Genomic DNA, 17500 nt, shown 5'->3' with positions numbered 1-17500 from the left:
CGTAGTAGCGTATTTTCCAACCGTTGCGAAGCACTAGTGTTTCAGACTTCTGGGATTGCTTAGAAGAGCTGGAAATCCGAAATTCACAGACCTTCTGCTCCGAAACCAGTCAAAGGTTTTTAATGTGGGTACGAAAGAGTAGCTGTATCCGGAGAAATGATTGCATTAACCTATTGTGCTTCGAACTGCACCAGGCCACTTTTACATCATTATTTTCACGGGTCTATTTTATTTTTTAAAGCTCATAATTATAAGGCGTTCTTTAGAAAAACAATAAAGTAAATCATAAAAAAAGGTATACCATAGTGAAACATGACAAAAAATTGCGTTGAAACTAAAATTTCTTGTATTCGTGAACTGACTTCTCAAAACCTATTGCAGCAAATGACATCAAGTAACTTCTTCACGCTTAATCGCACACTGTCCATCTTGCTTTACCTTTCCATGACTGAAACGGTGAACTCGATCGCTTCTGGCTTATCACTCCATTGTCAGAAGACCTTCCCAAGACATAAACAGAAACACCTTTTCCAACGATTTACACTTTACAGACTTAAAGACTGATCCCATTGCCTAATTTCAGCTAACCAAAGATCCATATCCCTTGAGTCAATTTACCCTTGATTATCCTTTGTGGCGAGTTAACTTCAGCAGCTAGTTCACTTTGTCCTTACCTTAGTGACCAAGTTGAGCCAAAGTGTTCAAATGGCGAGAACAGAAAAAAAAAATGAATCGAGCTGAGTTTTTGTTTGTCATATATAGTTCGCCATGTTGCAAGCAATAAAAAATAAAGTGGCTCACCAAGGGTAGCTCCTGTGGGCGATTGATCCACATTGTTCCCTTTAAAACGGGGCCTATACACCTTTTTCCAAAACGGGCGTCTTTTAGATATTCTTTAGTTTTATTCAAATTAGACCTTGATGCCTTGTTCAAGGCAAAATATTCTTTTGAATTTTAAGCTTAAGAACGAGGCATTATGGGCTAGTTTGAATAGAAACAAAACATTTATATGACGGCCATTTTGGAAAAAGGTGTATGTGATGCAGTTTATTCGCCTCAGTAAATGACCCAGATTGAACAATCCTCAATTAATTAATTAATTAATTAAAGGTCGCCGAAACCACACAGTCCTTAGGCCTGTTTTAAACGTCGCATTTCACATGTGCCGAATCTAATGCAAATGAGCGAAAACAATAGATTTTTCTCATTTGCATTAGACTCGGCACATGTGAAATGCGACGTTTAAAACGGGCCTTAGTCTGTGCTAAATGTTCAGAAACGCAATGCTACGTTAATCTAAACACGTCTAATGAACTTCAAACGTCTAATACCTTTGCGTACATCCACTTTGTGGTAATCTCCTATTAACCTCATGCATTTTGTGCTTTAACAGGGAATTTGATTTCCTCAAAGCGTTATGGCGTCCATTGCACAATGCAAAGTATGAATACGGGTCGTACTCTTTTCTCATTAATTTGCAAGTTGTGTTTCCTGGTGTAACTTTATAAATGATAACGACCTTAATCTGTTGAAAGAGACCAGGTATTTGAAGATAAAATTTCATTGACCTTACAATCTTTAAAGTTTAACAAGTAAAATACTCGCCGTATTTTGCCTCTTCTAAGATTGGACTTCTTAAATATGTGGCAACTAATTTTCCAACCTCGTTCCCAGGGTCTCTCTTCTCTGCCTCCATTGTCGTTGAGAGAAGACCCTGGTTCACGCTGGTCACGTGGCACTCGTCGACAAACATTTTTCCGCTAGGGTAGTGTTTTCGTTATATTTTGATCCCGCAACCGCACCTGGGCGAAAAAATATTCGTTTAACAAGGCATTTCTAAAATAAAAAGGTCAAAAGAGCTGATGTTATATTCCCACAGGAGATGAATTTCCACAAAAGCGGTCAAACTAAAAGCAAGAGCTTTTGTGATCGACAAGACGACTTCAATGTCGAGCGGCGATTGACGTTCGCTTTAAAAAAAAATAATTTCGTTAGTAGCCAAAGTTGCTTCTTCAGAACAAACACTAACATAAAAGAATACACCAAACAATACGTTTGCTTGATAAAAATGTCTCTTTTATTTTACTGCGACTAAAAATATACACGCTATTGAAGCGCGGTGCAGTGGTAAAAAAAATCTTAACGACATCGACAATTTACACGAAGTTGTTGAAATATAAATATCATAAGTCAAACTGTCAACTCGCTGTACAAGATTGCGACCTTAGCAATCACGTTGTTTAACTTTCGAAAGAAAAACGAAAATCAAAGAACAAAATGAAATACCTGCACATTGTAATACAGTTTGATTTGATGGATTTGAGGTCGATATGTGACTCGAGAACTTAAATAACAACACACCGGCTGATCGCTGAACATGTTTGTTTTCCATGGATAACCGTTTCGCTTGTTTTCTTGCACGACAAAATCTTCTTTCCTTTAAAATGGTCGCAAACTATTAGCATTCTTCGTTGATCCGGACCTTCACACGGATGAAAACTTGAATAACGTGAGGATATTTTCTGTGGCGTCTGATCGATTTGACCACAACTTTTTTTCTTTCACATCGGGTTCCATATGTGTAGTACATAAAATACTGCTGTCAAACGTTTTGTCAATGGTTATCTGGCCACAAAATCAATTGCGTGCTGATTCCCTTCTTTGCAATGTCAACAAAGCCTACATTGCCACCCGTCCCCTAACTCACATTTCGCCAACCTCCCAGATTCTGGGAGACACGTGACCAGCGTGAACCAGGGTCTTCTGTCAACGACAATGGAGGCAGAGAAGAGAGACCCTGGGAACGAGGTTGCTAATTTTCGAGAACGCCCAAGTTAAAACAATGTGTTAATTCCATTACATCAGTGTAATTATATATTCTGACAGTTTAAACGTTTGTTAAATCTCTGATACATTGTGATTCAGTCATAACACTAAATGCAACCGTCTTTCGTAAATGTCTTTACACCATTGCCTTGGTTCATCAGTTTGCCTTTTTGCATCAACCTGATAACCCGCTTATGTCCAGCAATACACCTAATTGGATGCACGCCCAATTTTGGCATCCAATACGAAGTGTCCATTTGAGTCTAAGCCTTTGCTACCTATTTCCAACAATAATTAAGGGAATGGTAAAGGTTATCGATATTTTTAGCTTATGGTAAATGCAGCTGTTTATCTTTACTTGACAAGGAGCATTTGGGGGGCACTTTTAGTGACGTTAATTTTCTGTATTGCGAGACATAAGTGATGTTGAAGTTGGGGAGAAGAGCTATGTGACGCTTAGTGAAATACGTTTGCGTCCAAGTTGGTGCATTTCTGGACATATCTGATAACCTGACACTAAAATCCAATCATCATCACTGAATCATATACCTTTCATTTTTTGTTTTCTTTTCATGGTGACTTCCTTTCTGATTCTTTTTCCACTTACACACTGTGTTGCAGCACAAACAGCGAAACAACCAAACAGTTCCTTGAACAGAAATACCAAGGGGGTGTGTCCAACCAGGGAAAGACCCGTCACTCGAGAGCGGCAAGCAGTGGAGGTAAAAACTAGCTGCTATGAGGTATTTTATATCACGGGCCACTTCATAGGTGATCCGCAAACGTCAGGTTTGAATGCCACCGTATTTTCTCGGTTTCTCATGATCTCTAGGCAGTCTTTTGTTTGTTTGGTTTCTGTTTTTTTTTTATTGAGAACTGGGTAGCCTAGTTTACAGAATAATTTGGGCTCGTTTGAATTTCTCTTAAGAACGGGAAGCCAGTTCACAACAAGAAAAATCCAAGGGTAATCCAGGTGACCACCGCTAGGCACAAACGCTTGAAAACGTCGTTTGGAAGTGAATTACTACTGGTGGTTGGCAACCGTTGGGTTTCTTTCTTTATATCGGTCTTTTTCATAACGTTTGTAGCCATCAGGCCAGTGTTGCTGGAAGCATGTTAGCGCTAACCAGTGTTAAATCCCATGGAAACCTATAGGTTTTGGTACCTCTTAAGTAACGGTTAGCGCTAATCAGGCTTCGAGCAGCGGGCACCAGGGCCCGATTGTTCGAAAGCGGGTTAAATTGCCTTAACCGGAGGTTAAATTTTAATCGCAGGTTAGTTGCGTTGTTCAACGGAAGGTTAACACTAACCTAGGGCTAAACGGTGGGTTAAATCTAACCCACCGAGCGAGCAGGGTTAAATTGTTAATCTCCGGTTAAATCAGGAATAAAGATGGCGGACTTGTTGTTTTGTGATTTAGGAGATTTAGAGCCGGAACTCAGTGTGAAATCGACGATTTCACAGATGAAGAGCTGCGTGCTCGTTACCGCTTTCGACGAGAGTCTATTTTATTTATTACCAATCTTGTTGTTTTCGTGCTTTGCGTGAGATAGCTTAGGAAGCCATTTTGCAGAGCTCGCAACTTGCTCACCATGGCAACATTGTACAAATAGTTTATTATGGGATGCTAACCGCGGGTTAAACGCGCTTAACCCGAGGTTAGCTAACCTGTTGTCTAACCGCGCTTCGAACAATGCAATTCTAACAGCGAGTTAACAAACTCACGGTTAGGAAATTTAACCTCCAGTTAGGCCTAACCAAAGGTTAGTTTAACCTGTGGTTAAAGGTTAGTTTGAACAACTGGGCCCAGAAGTGTAACTCACAAAACTGTTGGTGAGAAAGGGAATCACGAGGAACGGGGACACAGGTACCATCTTGCATCGGATTCTGGATCACTAGTTATCGTTTTATTATTGTAGAATGAGTTATGTAACCAATCAAATTAAACGTGAAGAATGCAACTCGCCACAGTTGCGCAAAACGTTGTCTTCTCCAACAAGGGTTTCGAGTCCACTTAATATAGAAAGATTATAACGCAACATTATATAACATGTGAATGGGGAACTGGATCCGCAAGATTCAAACACCTTGGAAGATTTTTAGGCTCTGACGATTTCCTGATGAATAAAGTTTGTAGCTATGCTGAATCGACTTGTTTCAAATCATAGCATTCTTTCTCTAAGACGTAGCTATGGGTAACACACTCTGTTTTCTTTGTCTTCTTTAGGCTTGAATATGGACATTCAAACTAGAGTCCTGTTGGAGGGTAATCTGGCGAACGAAGTTGGTCTGATTGTTTTAGATACGATTGAACTCTTTTGCGGTCATTTTAAGGTAAGTGAAAGAACGAATGTCAGTCATACGGTAAGCCCCTTTCTCATTATTTTGTCTTGACTCTACCACTTTTATATTGCTAAGTATGTTTTTCTGTATTAGAGGTGATTAGTTGAAAAAGCTGATAGGCACAGAAATGTTTACTTCCGTCTTCCGTGTCTATCTGTGGCTTAAAGACGTCTCCTGCTTAAGTTCCTTACTGCCAAGGCAACGTGACCAACTGATTCGAGTGTTCAGGACGTGGAACCCGGAAGTCCCAGGTTTCACACCCCGCTTTGTTTATTTGGGTAGTATTATATGCATCATTTGTATCCCGTAAACACCAATCCCCAATTTTACAGTTCATAACCTGCTACTGAGTAAGCCCATCGTTGGGCTGCAAGATTCATTAAGCATTTGATTGGCTTTATTAATATTTGTTAATATTTATTAAGCTATCCACTGGGATGTCGCTTCGCTCGCCAAAAAATAAACCTTGGGTGAGACCCTTATGGGAACCTTGCTGCATAAATAGGTTATAGAGTGGAAGTTGCTATGGGAAAAAAGCGATGGAGTGGTTTTGTTGAGTATAATTATAATAAATAAAACATCGCATAAACTTTTTCATGCATTTTGTAACTTATGGCCATGTTGGTGTACTGAACATTAGTATTATGCAAAACGCGAGCGACATTTTGCATTTGTTTTGTACACCACATGGCCTGCTAATCACCTGAGTGCAAGCCAAGAATACATAAATTCACGGCCTTGCTGTCTGCTTTAGTTCCAGCTGGAGCAAGATGAGGGTGACAATATTTTGATGAAGAAGGTATGTTTAGTTACTTACTCGTTCCCCTGAATCCTCACCTGAAATCTTTCATAAAATCATGTAAGGCCCATAGTCGTGGGTTGTTTGTGATTATGGGAAACCTGGAAAGTTGTGGAAACTTGACAATTTCATTCTCTTCGCCTGGAATATCTTTCAAATTTGAGTGTGGTTACGTTGGAAATTCGGGTGCCTTGTGTTTTGGTTGGTTTAAAGATCCCGGAATGAATTGCTTCTTAAAAATTCCCTTTAGCAAATGGAGCTTTTTTTTAAATAACGAGTTTGGAAAGGGAAAAATAGTATTGGTAAATTCGAGGTCCTGTTAAGTAACGGTCGATCATGCAATTTTACTATAACCCTAAAAGCACATTGAGCGACCCTTTCCAAGGAAATTGGCTTGAATTGGCGCCTCCAGTAATGAATTTCAGTAGCTGGGCCAGTAAGAACGCAACGTAAAAAAATATGTTTTTGGTTGTGTGTTGTGGCTTTTTTACTTGTTGTTTATTATTGTCATCATCATCATCATCATCATCGGCGTTATATATGATTATTATTCCTTATCAGGTGTTCAGTGTACTGTTGAGCTTCCTTCAGATTCCCCAATCAGAATTCATGATGAGACATGTATTTGCAAGCTTGAGATCTTACATCAACAAGGTCAGTATACACTGTTATAAGTAGCGTGGCCAAGTGCCGATCAAGGTTGCTTGGTAGTTTCAGTCCTGTCCAGTTTCATTTCTCTCTGTACATAAACATTTGTTGAAATCGTGGCTCATTTTAAGTCTTATGTGATGGTTATAGAACTGCAACTTGATCATTTGTATTTCCATTAGAACGATATGAACCCAGTGTTAGTTGCTACGGTATCCTTGAAAAAATATGCCCTCTCAGTTGCATAATAAGCGGCTGGAAAACAAAAGAACGGCCACACTTTCAATGATCACATTCATTGGTTGAAGATCAAATCTTTCATTATTTTCCAGGTGTGATTAATATTACATGGAACCAGTCTAAAAGTGTCTTCAAACCACTTTAAATAATGTTTTACAATCAAATTTATTTACACTTTTTTTTTCGAAGAATGCATTTGTAACCAAAGTAAATAAATATCATAATCGCTTACCGTATTTCTGTTTTCAAAATTTCGCGGAGACGCCATCTTGAATAATTGTGACGATTGCTCGTTAGTTCGGTTTGTCGCAGCGCAGTACGTGTGATTTTCAGTCTTCTCGAATTAGCTTGCCAATTTGCGGGCAATTTGGTGCAATCTTAACAGGAAGTCGTGGGGTGGAACGTTGCCATTGAATTACTTTCAAGTCACTTTCACCCATGTATTCATTTTAGCCGTAAAGGTTACCTTTAAAGCTACACTCAAATTTCTTCCAACCAAAGTAACGTCAAACTATGTCTGATCGTCAAGGTGGTTGCAATGTGTTAGCATCAGCATTGTGGGAGGGGAAAAACACGATTGTTGTGTCTGCATTTCTGTTATTTTCTTTTACTCGTTCTGGGTGTGTAACAAAACAGGTTTACCAAGAAAATATACTTAAGGAGAAGTAACGGAGAGGACAAAAGACCCACTGCAATTTTCATAATTCTGCGGAATGGTACGGCCAAACTTCGGTTTGGCTTCATAACTTCCGACGCCAAGCCGAGAGTTGACGCCGAAATCAATTGATGTGCGACGTAACCTACCAATCAGCATCTTTCCGACGGTTCATTCGTACATTCGAACTCGACGCCGATGAAAAGTGACGGAATCTGTACCAATCTTTTTACTGAAGAACCTCTAAAAAGATATCATAATGGTATTGGAGCTGTGAACTAAACAAAAAGTCCAGTCCACTTTCCGGAGGCGGAGTCGATCTTCGAGGTTAGGTTCGGAAATTTGATTGATGGAAGCCAAAATGCATTCACAGTTCGGCGCGTAGTGCTTGAAGGTCAGATTCCTCGGAATTGTAAAAATCGCGGTAAAAGTTGCGGTTGCATGACTATTAACGGAAGGGAAATAAGCGGAGCCGCTTGCTCGATAATGGGGATTTGCCTTCTCTTTGTGATATTTCTGTCTTTGACATTCTCCATCACTCTTTCATTACCTTACCCACAGTTTCCAGCCGCTTTATACAGGGGAAGTGCCAGTTACTGTGGGGATCTTTGTCGCGAGGTACGTAGAATTTTCCTTTATTTTGAAAAAAAAAAGAAGACTATTCCCTGTTCAGGAAAGAACGGAATTTTGTCACTCTGGCGAGGAGCTTTCTCGATTTTCTTGCTTTGTAGCCCATCTTCCTGTAAACAGAAGTTAAGCGGGAAGTTTCTTTGACGATAAGCGATAAGCCCACTCCAAGCCGTTGAACATGTATGGCTCAAATGCACGGTTTTTGCCGACTTGCACTTCCTCCCTTCGTCAGTTTGGGTTTTTCGTTTCGGTTATAACCCCCTTCCTCCCCCCCCCCCCCCCCCCCTCCTTTCGCTCCCCTCCCTCCCTTCTCTGCCAAGCAAAAAACTTCTTGAACTTGAAGATGCCCACAACTTCATTTGTATTTTTATCTTTTCTTTTAGTATAAGAAGTTAATTGAAGCAGGCTAGAGATAACACTCTTTTCAGAGTTTTGTTCGATAAACTCCTTGTTCCTTGTAAATAAACCAGTCTTAACTCGTCAGAATTAGCTTTTTTCTGACACCAATTGGACTGGCTGAGATGTTCCGCCAGGGGAATGTCACATTTAAGTCACCTATGTCCAGAAATGCACGCAATTAGAGGCGCGACCAATTCTCATATAGTATCTAAGGTGTTATTTACATGAGACCGAACGAACTCAGACCGGTATGAACTTGTACCGGTATGAAATTTTTGCAGCCGTTTACATGAAACCGGGACGAAATGCTTGGTGCCTGGTTTCGGGACAAAATGATATCTTTTGTCTAATAAATATATGGCGGACCCGAAAGCATACCTGGCTTGAAATTCCTCGACCCCGTCTGAGATTTGTTGTAATTTACATGAGAACGGTACGAACTCAGACCGCAACCGAGACGAGGTCAGGTCGGTCTCATGTAAACGCATAAGAAGAAGTGTGTGAAGGCCGATACGAATTCATGCCGGTCTCATGTAAATATCCCCTAACTCGTCAAGTCCTGTTAACGTGAGTCCAAGCCATTTTGCTACTTTTTTCAAACAATGAGGGAAGTATTTCGGTTAGCGTTACATTTAGTTTGGGTTAAATGCAGCTGTTAATCTCTCCTTCGTGAGCAGAGTATAGGGACACTATTTTATGTTAATTGTCTGTATTCGTAGACTTAGTTAGTTAGTTAGTTAGGCCTCTTCGTCCCCGGTGGGACATAAGGCCAGTATCAATCGCCTCCACTTTTGTCGGTTGTGTGCAAGGTGTTGCGCTTCGCCCCAGGTGATATCTAGTTGTTTAAGCTGGGAGATGATGTTTCTCCGCCAAGTGGTCTTCGGTCTACCGGGTTTGCGCCTTCCAGGTGGTGTCCATAATCTTGGGCGCGAGTAGATTGTCTATTGCACTTCTCAGTTCTGTGTGAAGACTTTTATCAGAAGTGGTCATACTGCCAGGTGATTGGTTCGAATCCATAAACGGGCCAATAGTGTTAACTTTAATACTGGTTTCCGTCACAGGTAGTTTTTACAGGAGGGGTTGTTCGTAGACTTGAGTGATATTAAGCAGGGGGACACTTATTCGCTTATTAAAGCTTATTCGCTTATTAAATTTAGCTAATTTTTTGAAATGTCTTATTAACGTTTTATCGGAAACAACATTTTACCGTTAGAAATAAGGATTTGCCGATGCTTTTCATCAAATGGGCCACTAAGCGCTTTCTCTATTGTCTGATGTCACGCGCTGCTGGAATAATTGTTAAATGTACTCTGCACATTAATTCTATTTTTATGTATTGTATTTGAAATCTTTTACTGTGAGCACTGCCGGAGTTTTAGCTTTCCATTCCTTGTTCATTTTCGTCTTTTTCAATGCAACACTCCTATGTTAATGGCATTTTTCATGTAAACAGCGATACTTTCTCTCTCGTTCTGGTTTGACATGGTCTAGTCTTAATCCACCTCATATTTATTGTTTCTGTCTTTGTCTCTGTTTAATAGATCCTGAGTTGCTGCAACTCGAAATTGAAAGGTCTGCGGAACCAGGTGTGTTCAGATTTTAAGAGCTGTACACTTGTCACTTGCCATTACCTTTTTTTTTCTGTGAGCAACCAATGCAAGCGTTTCTAAGCATGCTTTAATTTCACAAATAATGCCCCTCAAAGGGTAGATGTCATTTAGGTAATAACATTGTAATACATTCGGTTCCTACACAACTGATGCTTTGAGGGTTTAGCAACGTTTCATCGCCTTTTTTTCTTTGATCTTTTCGGACAGTTGAAGTCGTACAACGTGGTTTAAGGCAAGGAAACGTAATCTGACTATTTGTGATATTTTAGCAGTCATTTTAGATAAAACGCCTGAAATCATTAAGTGTTGTTATATTTGTAACTGTCATAAAGGTCATGAATGGCACAGCTAGGCGCAATCAAGTATATTTTTTCAAAACACATTCATCCCCTCAGAAATACTCACTACTGGGATCTTTGTTCGTCACAGGCCTGTTCGTTTCTTTATCTGCTGATGAGAAGTAATTTTGAATTCTCTGGAGCACAAGGTTGTGATCGAGTCCATTGGCAAGTAAGTGCGATATTACAATATTCAGCGCTTATTTTAGAATGTCCAACGAAGCTGCATTATTTTCTTCTGGTTTGTGGAATGCACAGCGTAATTTTTAAGTTGCATTTATACTATGCAGTGTTTGCCATTCAGACATTTTTCCGTTTCTGATCACGGCTAAAAGGCCCTTATCAATCCATTGTGTACATTGCAACTCGCGCAATTTGCTGCTTTAATACTTTCATAATTTTGTCGTAAAGGTTCGGGAATGCAATCGTTTAACTAAAATTTGCACGTTGAATCGTCGACTTCGTGTCGTATGCAGCAAATCGTTCTCATAGATTAATTTGGCTTCATTCGACGGACCATCAGAGACTACGAGCAGTCGTTTATCGGAAATCCAGTAAAACAAGGCAAGACAACATAAACAAATATTAAAAGGTGTATATAAATAAGCTACATTTTTTTTTTGAAAAAAAGGAGAACAAATGGCTAGTAAAAGCAGTTCCTCCAGTCAATCTTCACTTTCACGTAGATTAAATTCCAAGTTTTTGCCAGGGTCGGTCGAAGACAAGCCGAAGCAGAGCATATACAGAATAGTTCAGTATCGATACGTTATCCCTTGCATTGCACCACTGTACTCATGTCATCATATTAAAAGAAAAAAATTAGAAATTAAAAAGACGATCTTGTTTTACAGGGAGAGAAGTGATCCGTCAACAAACTTCTTCACCTTTCATATGTTCCCATATGTAATTAGTACTTTTTGCTGGGAGTATGTTGAATGCAAAAGTAAATTGTAAGGCTTGTTTTGCTTCCAGATTACCAGGGTTAAAACGGCTGTATTATAGCTTTTCCTGTTTTTATCTCAAAGTCTTGATTTATGTAACTCTTATAATGCGAAATTGCAAATAAACGCGAACACTTATGTGAGTTGTTTATTTACCAATTGAACAAGAAACATTTTGTTAGCATTTTTAGAGAGCATTCATTTGTCCTCCCAGGGAAATAAAAAAAGTCAAATTGAAAATTTAGTCGACTTAGGTTAGGAACCAATTTTTCCCGGTTTGCATGAATTTTTGCTGGTTCACTTTAAAATCGGCTTCACCTGTTAAACCGAATCATTCCTCCCGTGTTGAATGAAAATACACACTCATTTGTCGCGACCAAAGATCTTTCTCCTTTATCATCCAATTATTCGCGCGTGGGCGATCTTGATAAAAAGCTCTGTCTGTATTTGCCGAATCGCAGGCAGGTGATTTTTGTCATTAGTGTCAGTGATGTTTGAATAGTCTGCTTTGGAGATCGGCCCCACAAATAGGATCTACAATCTAGAAGACATTATGCTTTGCTTTTAGTTGACTTTTTTGCTTGTTATTTTATTATTTCTTTATTATTTTGGGGGGAGAGGGTTTGAGCTGGGAGTATCCCCTTTGTCCCTGCTCAGTGAATTTTAAGCAATACTTTCACAGCTTGCGACTCGAAGTGGTTTTCTTTTCAGCTTTTAAATTAAATACAGCTGAAAAATGCAAATTGGGGAACATTTTTTTTTTCGCATGCTTTTGCTGTTTTTACCGTTTTTTTTTTTTCAGACACTTCGCTTGGGGTACTAAGATTTGTAGCACCTGCACTTTACGAAACGTTGAGCTTCTCTGCTGTATTAAAATTAACTGAAAAGAGACGTAATATCGTCTGCAATCCTATTTATCGTTTTGTGTATTTATTTACAATTACATTTAAGTTTGTTTTCGGGTTAGGGGGGTGGGGAGATGGAAGAGAGCATGACTCGGGGAGGAGGCGAGTCAGTGTCTTCTCTACACTGGCATAGTTATTCGTGTTCAATATTTTCGCATCTTTCACCGAAATTGTCTTTCGTTTGAGTTTTTAAATTCAATACTTTTATTACAACATAGGCATGCCAAGACTAATAGGGCAAGCTGCCAAAGTGGCTTCATTTGTTTAATTGCTGATATCGATGTACCCATAACAATCAATTCAATTAACTTGTTTTCTGTTTTCTGTGCTGACATAGTAGAGCTCCGCTACAATAAAAATAAAGAAAACACTGTTGTTGAATTTGGGCTTTCTGTCCACCTAGCTCTTGTAGTTCTTGGGCCGCATGGTAGAGTACACAAGATGCAAATATGTGTCCCTCGTTAAATAACGTCTTTTGATTTGTGATTTGATTTGATCATGCTTACTTTATATGAATGACACAAATGTGCACTAGCCCTGTAAAGATAGCTAAGGAATATCACATGTGTACTTGGCAAAAGTCACTGACGGTCAAATTGAGCCATGAAAATAATTATGTCTTAATAAACCGACTGATTAACTATCAACTTAGTTTCATTTCACCTTAACTCTGTGCATTTGCGCGTTACGACGAAATCATGATGTACCAGTTCTTCAATTATGCCATCCTGTGTACTTTGTGGTCACGCCTTGAGAGCTGCTTTTTATGTCTGTATTTATGGATAGGTCATTGTGGCAGTCTCTAAGCTTATGGCTAGTGGTTTAAACCGAACAGCTGTCAATAACTGCCTCCAGGCGTTGAAGAATTATGCTGCTGAAGATAAAGGCATGAAGGTATTGTTTTTCTTTGTGTTTCTTTTTCTCTCTCTTTCTTTTGAGTAGTAAGACCAAGATCATGTAATACGTCCCTGCTAGCAGAGGTATCTTTTCTTTTTGCGTTCGCTGGGCTGCAGACGAGTACGGGAAAAGAGACCTCTGCCGTGGATCGACATTCATTTTGATCCAACCGCCGTTCATCCTGCGCATTCCTTTATAGTAATTCCGCTGTTGTTGAGTGAGCCCACACAACATGAAGTATCACGTGAGGGTATGGTCGCTAAGTAACCGCCGTGCATGCTCAACACAGTGAGTTTCGACCAATGGCAGAGGTGTCTTTTCCAGTACTCGTCAGCCCAGCGAACGCAAAAGGAAAAGAGACCTCTACTAGTAGGGAATTTTAACGCTTACTAAAGAACAGTTATCCTCTGTTTCAATGAACCAATTTTTAATCCTCTCAGCTGCACTGGAGTTAGCATCAAATGTAGATTATTGTAAATTAGTCTTCATTCTATACCTATGTATGTCCATTGGGAAGTTCTCACAAAGCTGCGCGATTCCGCGGAACATTGCCATTTCACTTTGCTGATGTTTTCGGAATTTCTATCTTCACTTTCAGCATACAGCGTTTACCTCTGAAGTTAAAGATCTAACGAAGAAGATCCACACTGTTTTGCAAGCGACTGCACAGATGAAGGTGAGCTGCTGTCCGTCTTGCTCATTCAGTGCAAGGCCCTTATTCGTACCACGTGATCATTTTACTTGGGGAGGCAGGCAGGCAAATTTGGTGTGGACGATGTTTTGTGGAGGCTGTGGGATGGGTGGAGTTGACTTATTAGTAGTACATTGTACCTGAAGACTGGTCATTTACTTCAGCCCTTTTGCCCCTTGATAACCGGAAAGGCAACAAAACATGGATGAATCTGAACTCTTCGTATCGTAGGACCAAGGATAAACAGTTCTTCTTTTTCTGTCTCATTGGTATTACGGTATAGGGAAAGTTTTTCCTGTCGAGTTAACTACAAAAAGAAGGGAGACAACACGAGGGTGGACGGGTGGGGTGAGTTGTATTTTCAGCAACTAACATCGGTGGATATTATGTGTAATTTTGTGTCATTGTAAGGTTTCCTAAATATCCATTGAGGAGTGGATGTGATGATGCGATTTCCTTTCTCCCAGAGAACCGTGGCGTGTGAAATTGTTATTCGCGTTCATCGGTGATTTTGCTCACCTTTTGGGGTTTTTTTGTGGTTTTGTATTTTATTCAAACAGGTTGCATAAGCTTTCGTCATTTTTACCTTGGTCCGTCGGTTTTTTTTTGTTATATCAGTGGATGGATGAATCTGGTTTGTGTCGCCTTTCATGCAATAAGAACGAAAGCTGTGTCTAAAATTACAAATCGAATATAGGAAAATAAAGGTTAAAGTACTTATGTTAAAGTCGATGTTGGTTGGTTGCCGCGGGGTAATTTGCAAATATCGCCCAAGGTTTTGAATTTTATACTATCTACAAAGATCTTCCCTCTAAACCATCTTCCGATAGTTTAGTTACATTACATTGGCAAGAGAGTAAAGATTGTGATGTCTGAATGGTCTATCAACCGAAAAATGTAGTTTCTTACTTAAGTACAACAACAGCGTGATCCTGCATGTGTCACATAGGTACCTGTTTCTCGAAATCTCCAAAAGCGATTCGTGAAACTACCGTCTGAGTATTCTGAAAAATCGATCTTTCAACATGCTTTTAAGACCAGAGACAACATAACAGTTGCAAAGTTCATGAATTGACTGAAATGTTTTCCTTTGAAGATAGAAAGTTAAACGTTATGCACGTGAAATACGCCGGAGAATTTTTCAGTGTTCTCCAACTACCCTTTGAGTTTTGAGGATCTTCCCAAGCGTTCAAATGTTCAATTTTGAAACTTGGTAAACACATTATATGAATTTTAGTCTGATTGATTTGGTTTTGTTTTGATTTTTCTATTTATGTTAAAGGCTACACTTTCCGTTTTTATTCACCGACGATTAAATTCGAGAAATTGTTCGCTCAGATTGCTACGTTTTTGCGACTTTATCGCAGAAAAAAGACGCGCACTTTTACTCTGATATAGTGTTTTAATTTAAATACCATTATTTTTCTCAATTTTTTCCCAATTGCAAAAACTGCCTTAAGGTAATTTCAGAGCTTAAAAAGACGCCTCCTTGCAAAGCTCTAAGATTTCTGCAATTAATTTTCATTAACAAAAAGGTGTACAAAAACTAAGCGCATCGAGGGACCGGATAGCAAGTTAGTATTTATCCGTGCTTGTCTTTTTGTGCAACGTTCTAATGTACGTGCGGAAAATGAGAAGAAATTAACGGTAAGGGCGTGAAAAGATCATTACTAACCATACACCAGCACAGCGGGTGAAATCAATCACTGTGTGCAGTAAAAAAAAATCAAATTTAAGTTTTACCTTTGCGATTTCTGGTGTTATTTTTATCGTAGATTTTTTACTGATTGACCGCCGTTTATCGCGACAAATATCACTTGGTCAGGATATTTAATGCAATTGCTTTGAATCAACTATGTATCGGCGAATCACGGTATTTGTTCTCTCGATACGAATGGCAATATTGGAACAAGATATTGAAATTGCATGATAGAATGATGTATCCCTTTTCGACATTTTTTTGTAATTCTCGCGCAAGCATAGTTTATTTAGCTATTTTTGAACCATTTATAATGTTAAGAAAATGAAAAATAAAATCATTGCTGCAGGTCTTCCTCTTTGGTACCTCGGGTTGTCGATCTCACAAATGCTCGATGTTTGTTATTGTATCGCGGGGTCGATTTAGAGACTGTATCGTATCGCGGCTTTGATATCGATATCTTCATATCTCGTGGAAGCCCCAATATTTATGTGACAAGAGAGGGGAAAAGTACGTGTGATGTTACCGTGCAGTCCTTCCTGTTATGTGTTATCAACAGAACGTATCTCTTGCGTGGCCTACGTGACAACGTGGTGTTTCAAATCTTAAACGAAATCTGATTCCCTTCGCATTTCTGAGACAAAACAACTAAGGCAAACAAGCTTGGATTTGGATTAGTATAAATTTGTGACGCCTCTGCCGTGGTAAAAGTCAGACATTATCAAACCAAAACTGAATTCGAGAATGGTTTTGCCAACACTTTCTTACGAGGACATTGTAAACGAGGTGTGGAGTAAAACATGGGCAGTTAGGGACAAGAAGAAGAAGTTGAGGCTTCATGCGATTGAGGAGCTTGCAGCTCATCAGCTAACTGTTCTTCCAGTTGTAACTTCTCCGTGTCTGCTGAGTCCAGCTAGTTCCCGCAAAGCTTTGTTTCTGGTAATTTGTCCTTTCTTGCAAATTTGGCAACTTAAAGGAATTTTTTTTTTGTCGAATTTAATTAAGAACTAAGTGTATTTTAGCTTTGTTTATGGAAAAGGTGTTGTGAGTTATAGAATATGAAAATTTGTAAACAGTTAGTTTCTTATACAGTGTCGTCAATCCGGAATTCTTCAGTGGCGAAGTCTGTCTTTAGAGAGAAGTTTCTTCTATTTAAATTAGTAAGGGGTTTCCATCTGAGGAAATCAGGTGGAAGGTTCGTCCTAATCTTTCGTGCTTTCTGTTTTTATTTTTTTCAAATCTTTCGAAATTTGGTCTTAATATTCCTCTTTTAACAGGTTGGTTCTTGGCCCAATGTCCCTCATTTTTCATAATTATTTAAAGAGTTAAAACAGTTGTTAGGTTACCTTATTGTGTGTGTAACCCGAGGTAGCAGCCGTCTCTCACCGAGAAAGCCTCATTTGAATAGCCAAGTCATTCGTTATGAACCGTCAGGGTCTTATCTTAAAAATAAAAATAAAAAATTCAGATTCGTCTTTCGTAAAACTTCTTCTATGTTGTGTAAACCAATTAAAACACAGTTATTGACTGTGCCTTCTAGGAATACGATGATGTCCCTGACATGTTAGTGGATCTTCAGTACAGTTTGGCCAAGTCTTACTCTAGTACTCCGGAATTGCGAGAGACGTGGTTAGAGCACATGGCTGCTGTTCACGAGGGTCATGAGAATTTCTCCGAGGTAATTCCGCTTTGTTTCTTCACGTGACTCTGAAACTTCTTAATGAACCTTTTCGATAGATTAAAATTCAGGGTGAAAGAGAGGTTTAGAGGACAAAGAAAAAGGAAAGTGGGTGATATGTAGATATTTTGTGTTTCTATTGTTTTTGTACTCACTGTCTCACTATCAATTTAAATATTTGATATTTTGAAAATGGCCTAT

The 17500-nt window shown here is 39.2% G+C and overlaps 1 protein-coding gene across 5 annotated transcripts in view; it reads left to right on the top strand.

Annotated features, from left to right (window-relative positions):
* LOC138030034 (dedicator of cytokinesis protein 9-like) overlaps nucleotides 1-17500 on the top strand; it is an 89490-nt gene that overhangs the window by 52171 nt on the left and 19819 nt on the right. For 4 of the 5 annotated variants that reach the window (XM_068877894.1, XM_068877895.1, XM_068877891.1 and 1 more), the window contains 11 exons: nucleotides 1394-1441; nucleotides 3448-3548; nucleotides 5054-5160; nucleotides 5924-5968; nucleotides 6530-6622; nucleotides 8073-8129; nucleotides 10082-10126; nucleotides 10580-10660; nucleotides 13121-13228; nucleotides 13830-13907; nucleotides 17162-17299. In XM_068877894.1, coding sequence (XP_068733995.1) covers nucleotides 1394-1441; nucleotides 3448-3548; nucleotides 5054-5160; nucleotides 5924-5968; nucleotides 6530-6622; nucleotides 8073-8129; nucleotides 10082-10126; nucleotides 10580-10660; nucleotides 13121-13228; nucleotides 13830-13907; nucleotides 17162-17299 — 901 coding nt within the window. The remainder of the gene's footprint in view (nucleotides 1-1393; nucleotides 1442-3447; nucleotides 3549-5053; nucleotides 5161-5923; nucleotides 5969-6529; nucleotides 6623-8072; nucleotides 8130-10081; nucleotides 10127-10579; nucleotides 10661-13120; nucleotides 13229-13829; nucleotides 13908-17161; nucleotides 17300-17500) is intronic. The other variant, XM_068877893.1, reaches the window with a different exon arrangement.

The sequence above is a fragment of the Montipora capricornis genome, chromosome 13 (genome assembly GCF_036669925.1).
Source record: "Montipora capricornis isolate CH-2021 chromosome 13, ASM3666992v2, whole genome shotgun sequence".
Classification (NCBI taxonomy): Eukaryota; Metazoa; Cnidaria; class Anthozoa; order Scleractinia; family Acroporidae; genus Montipora; species Montipora capricornis.
Note: the sequence above shows the minus strand (reverse complement) of the source record. Positions and strands in the feature narration are given on the sequence as shown.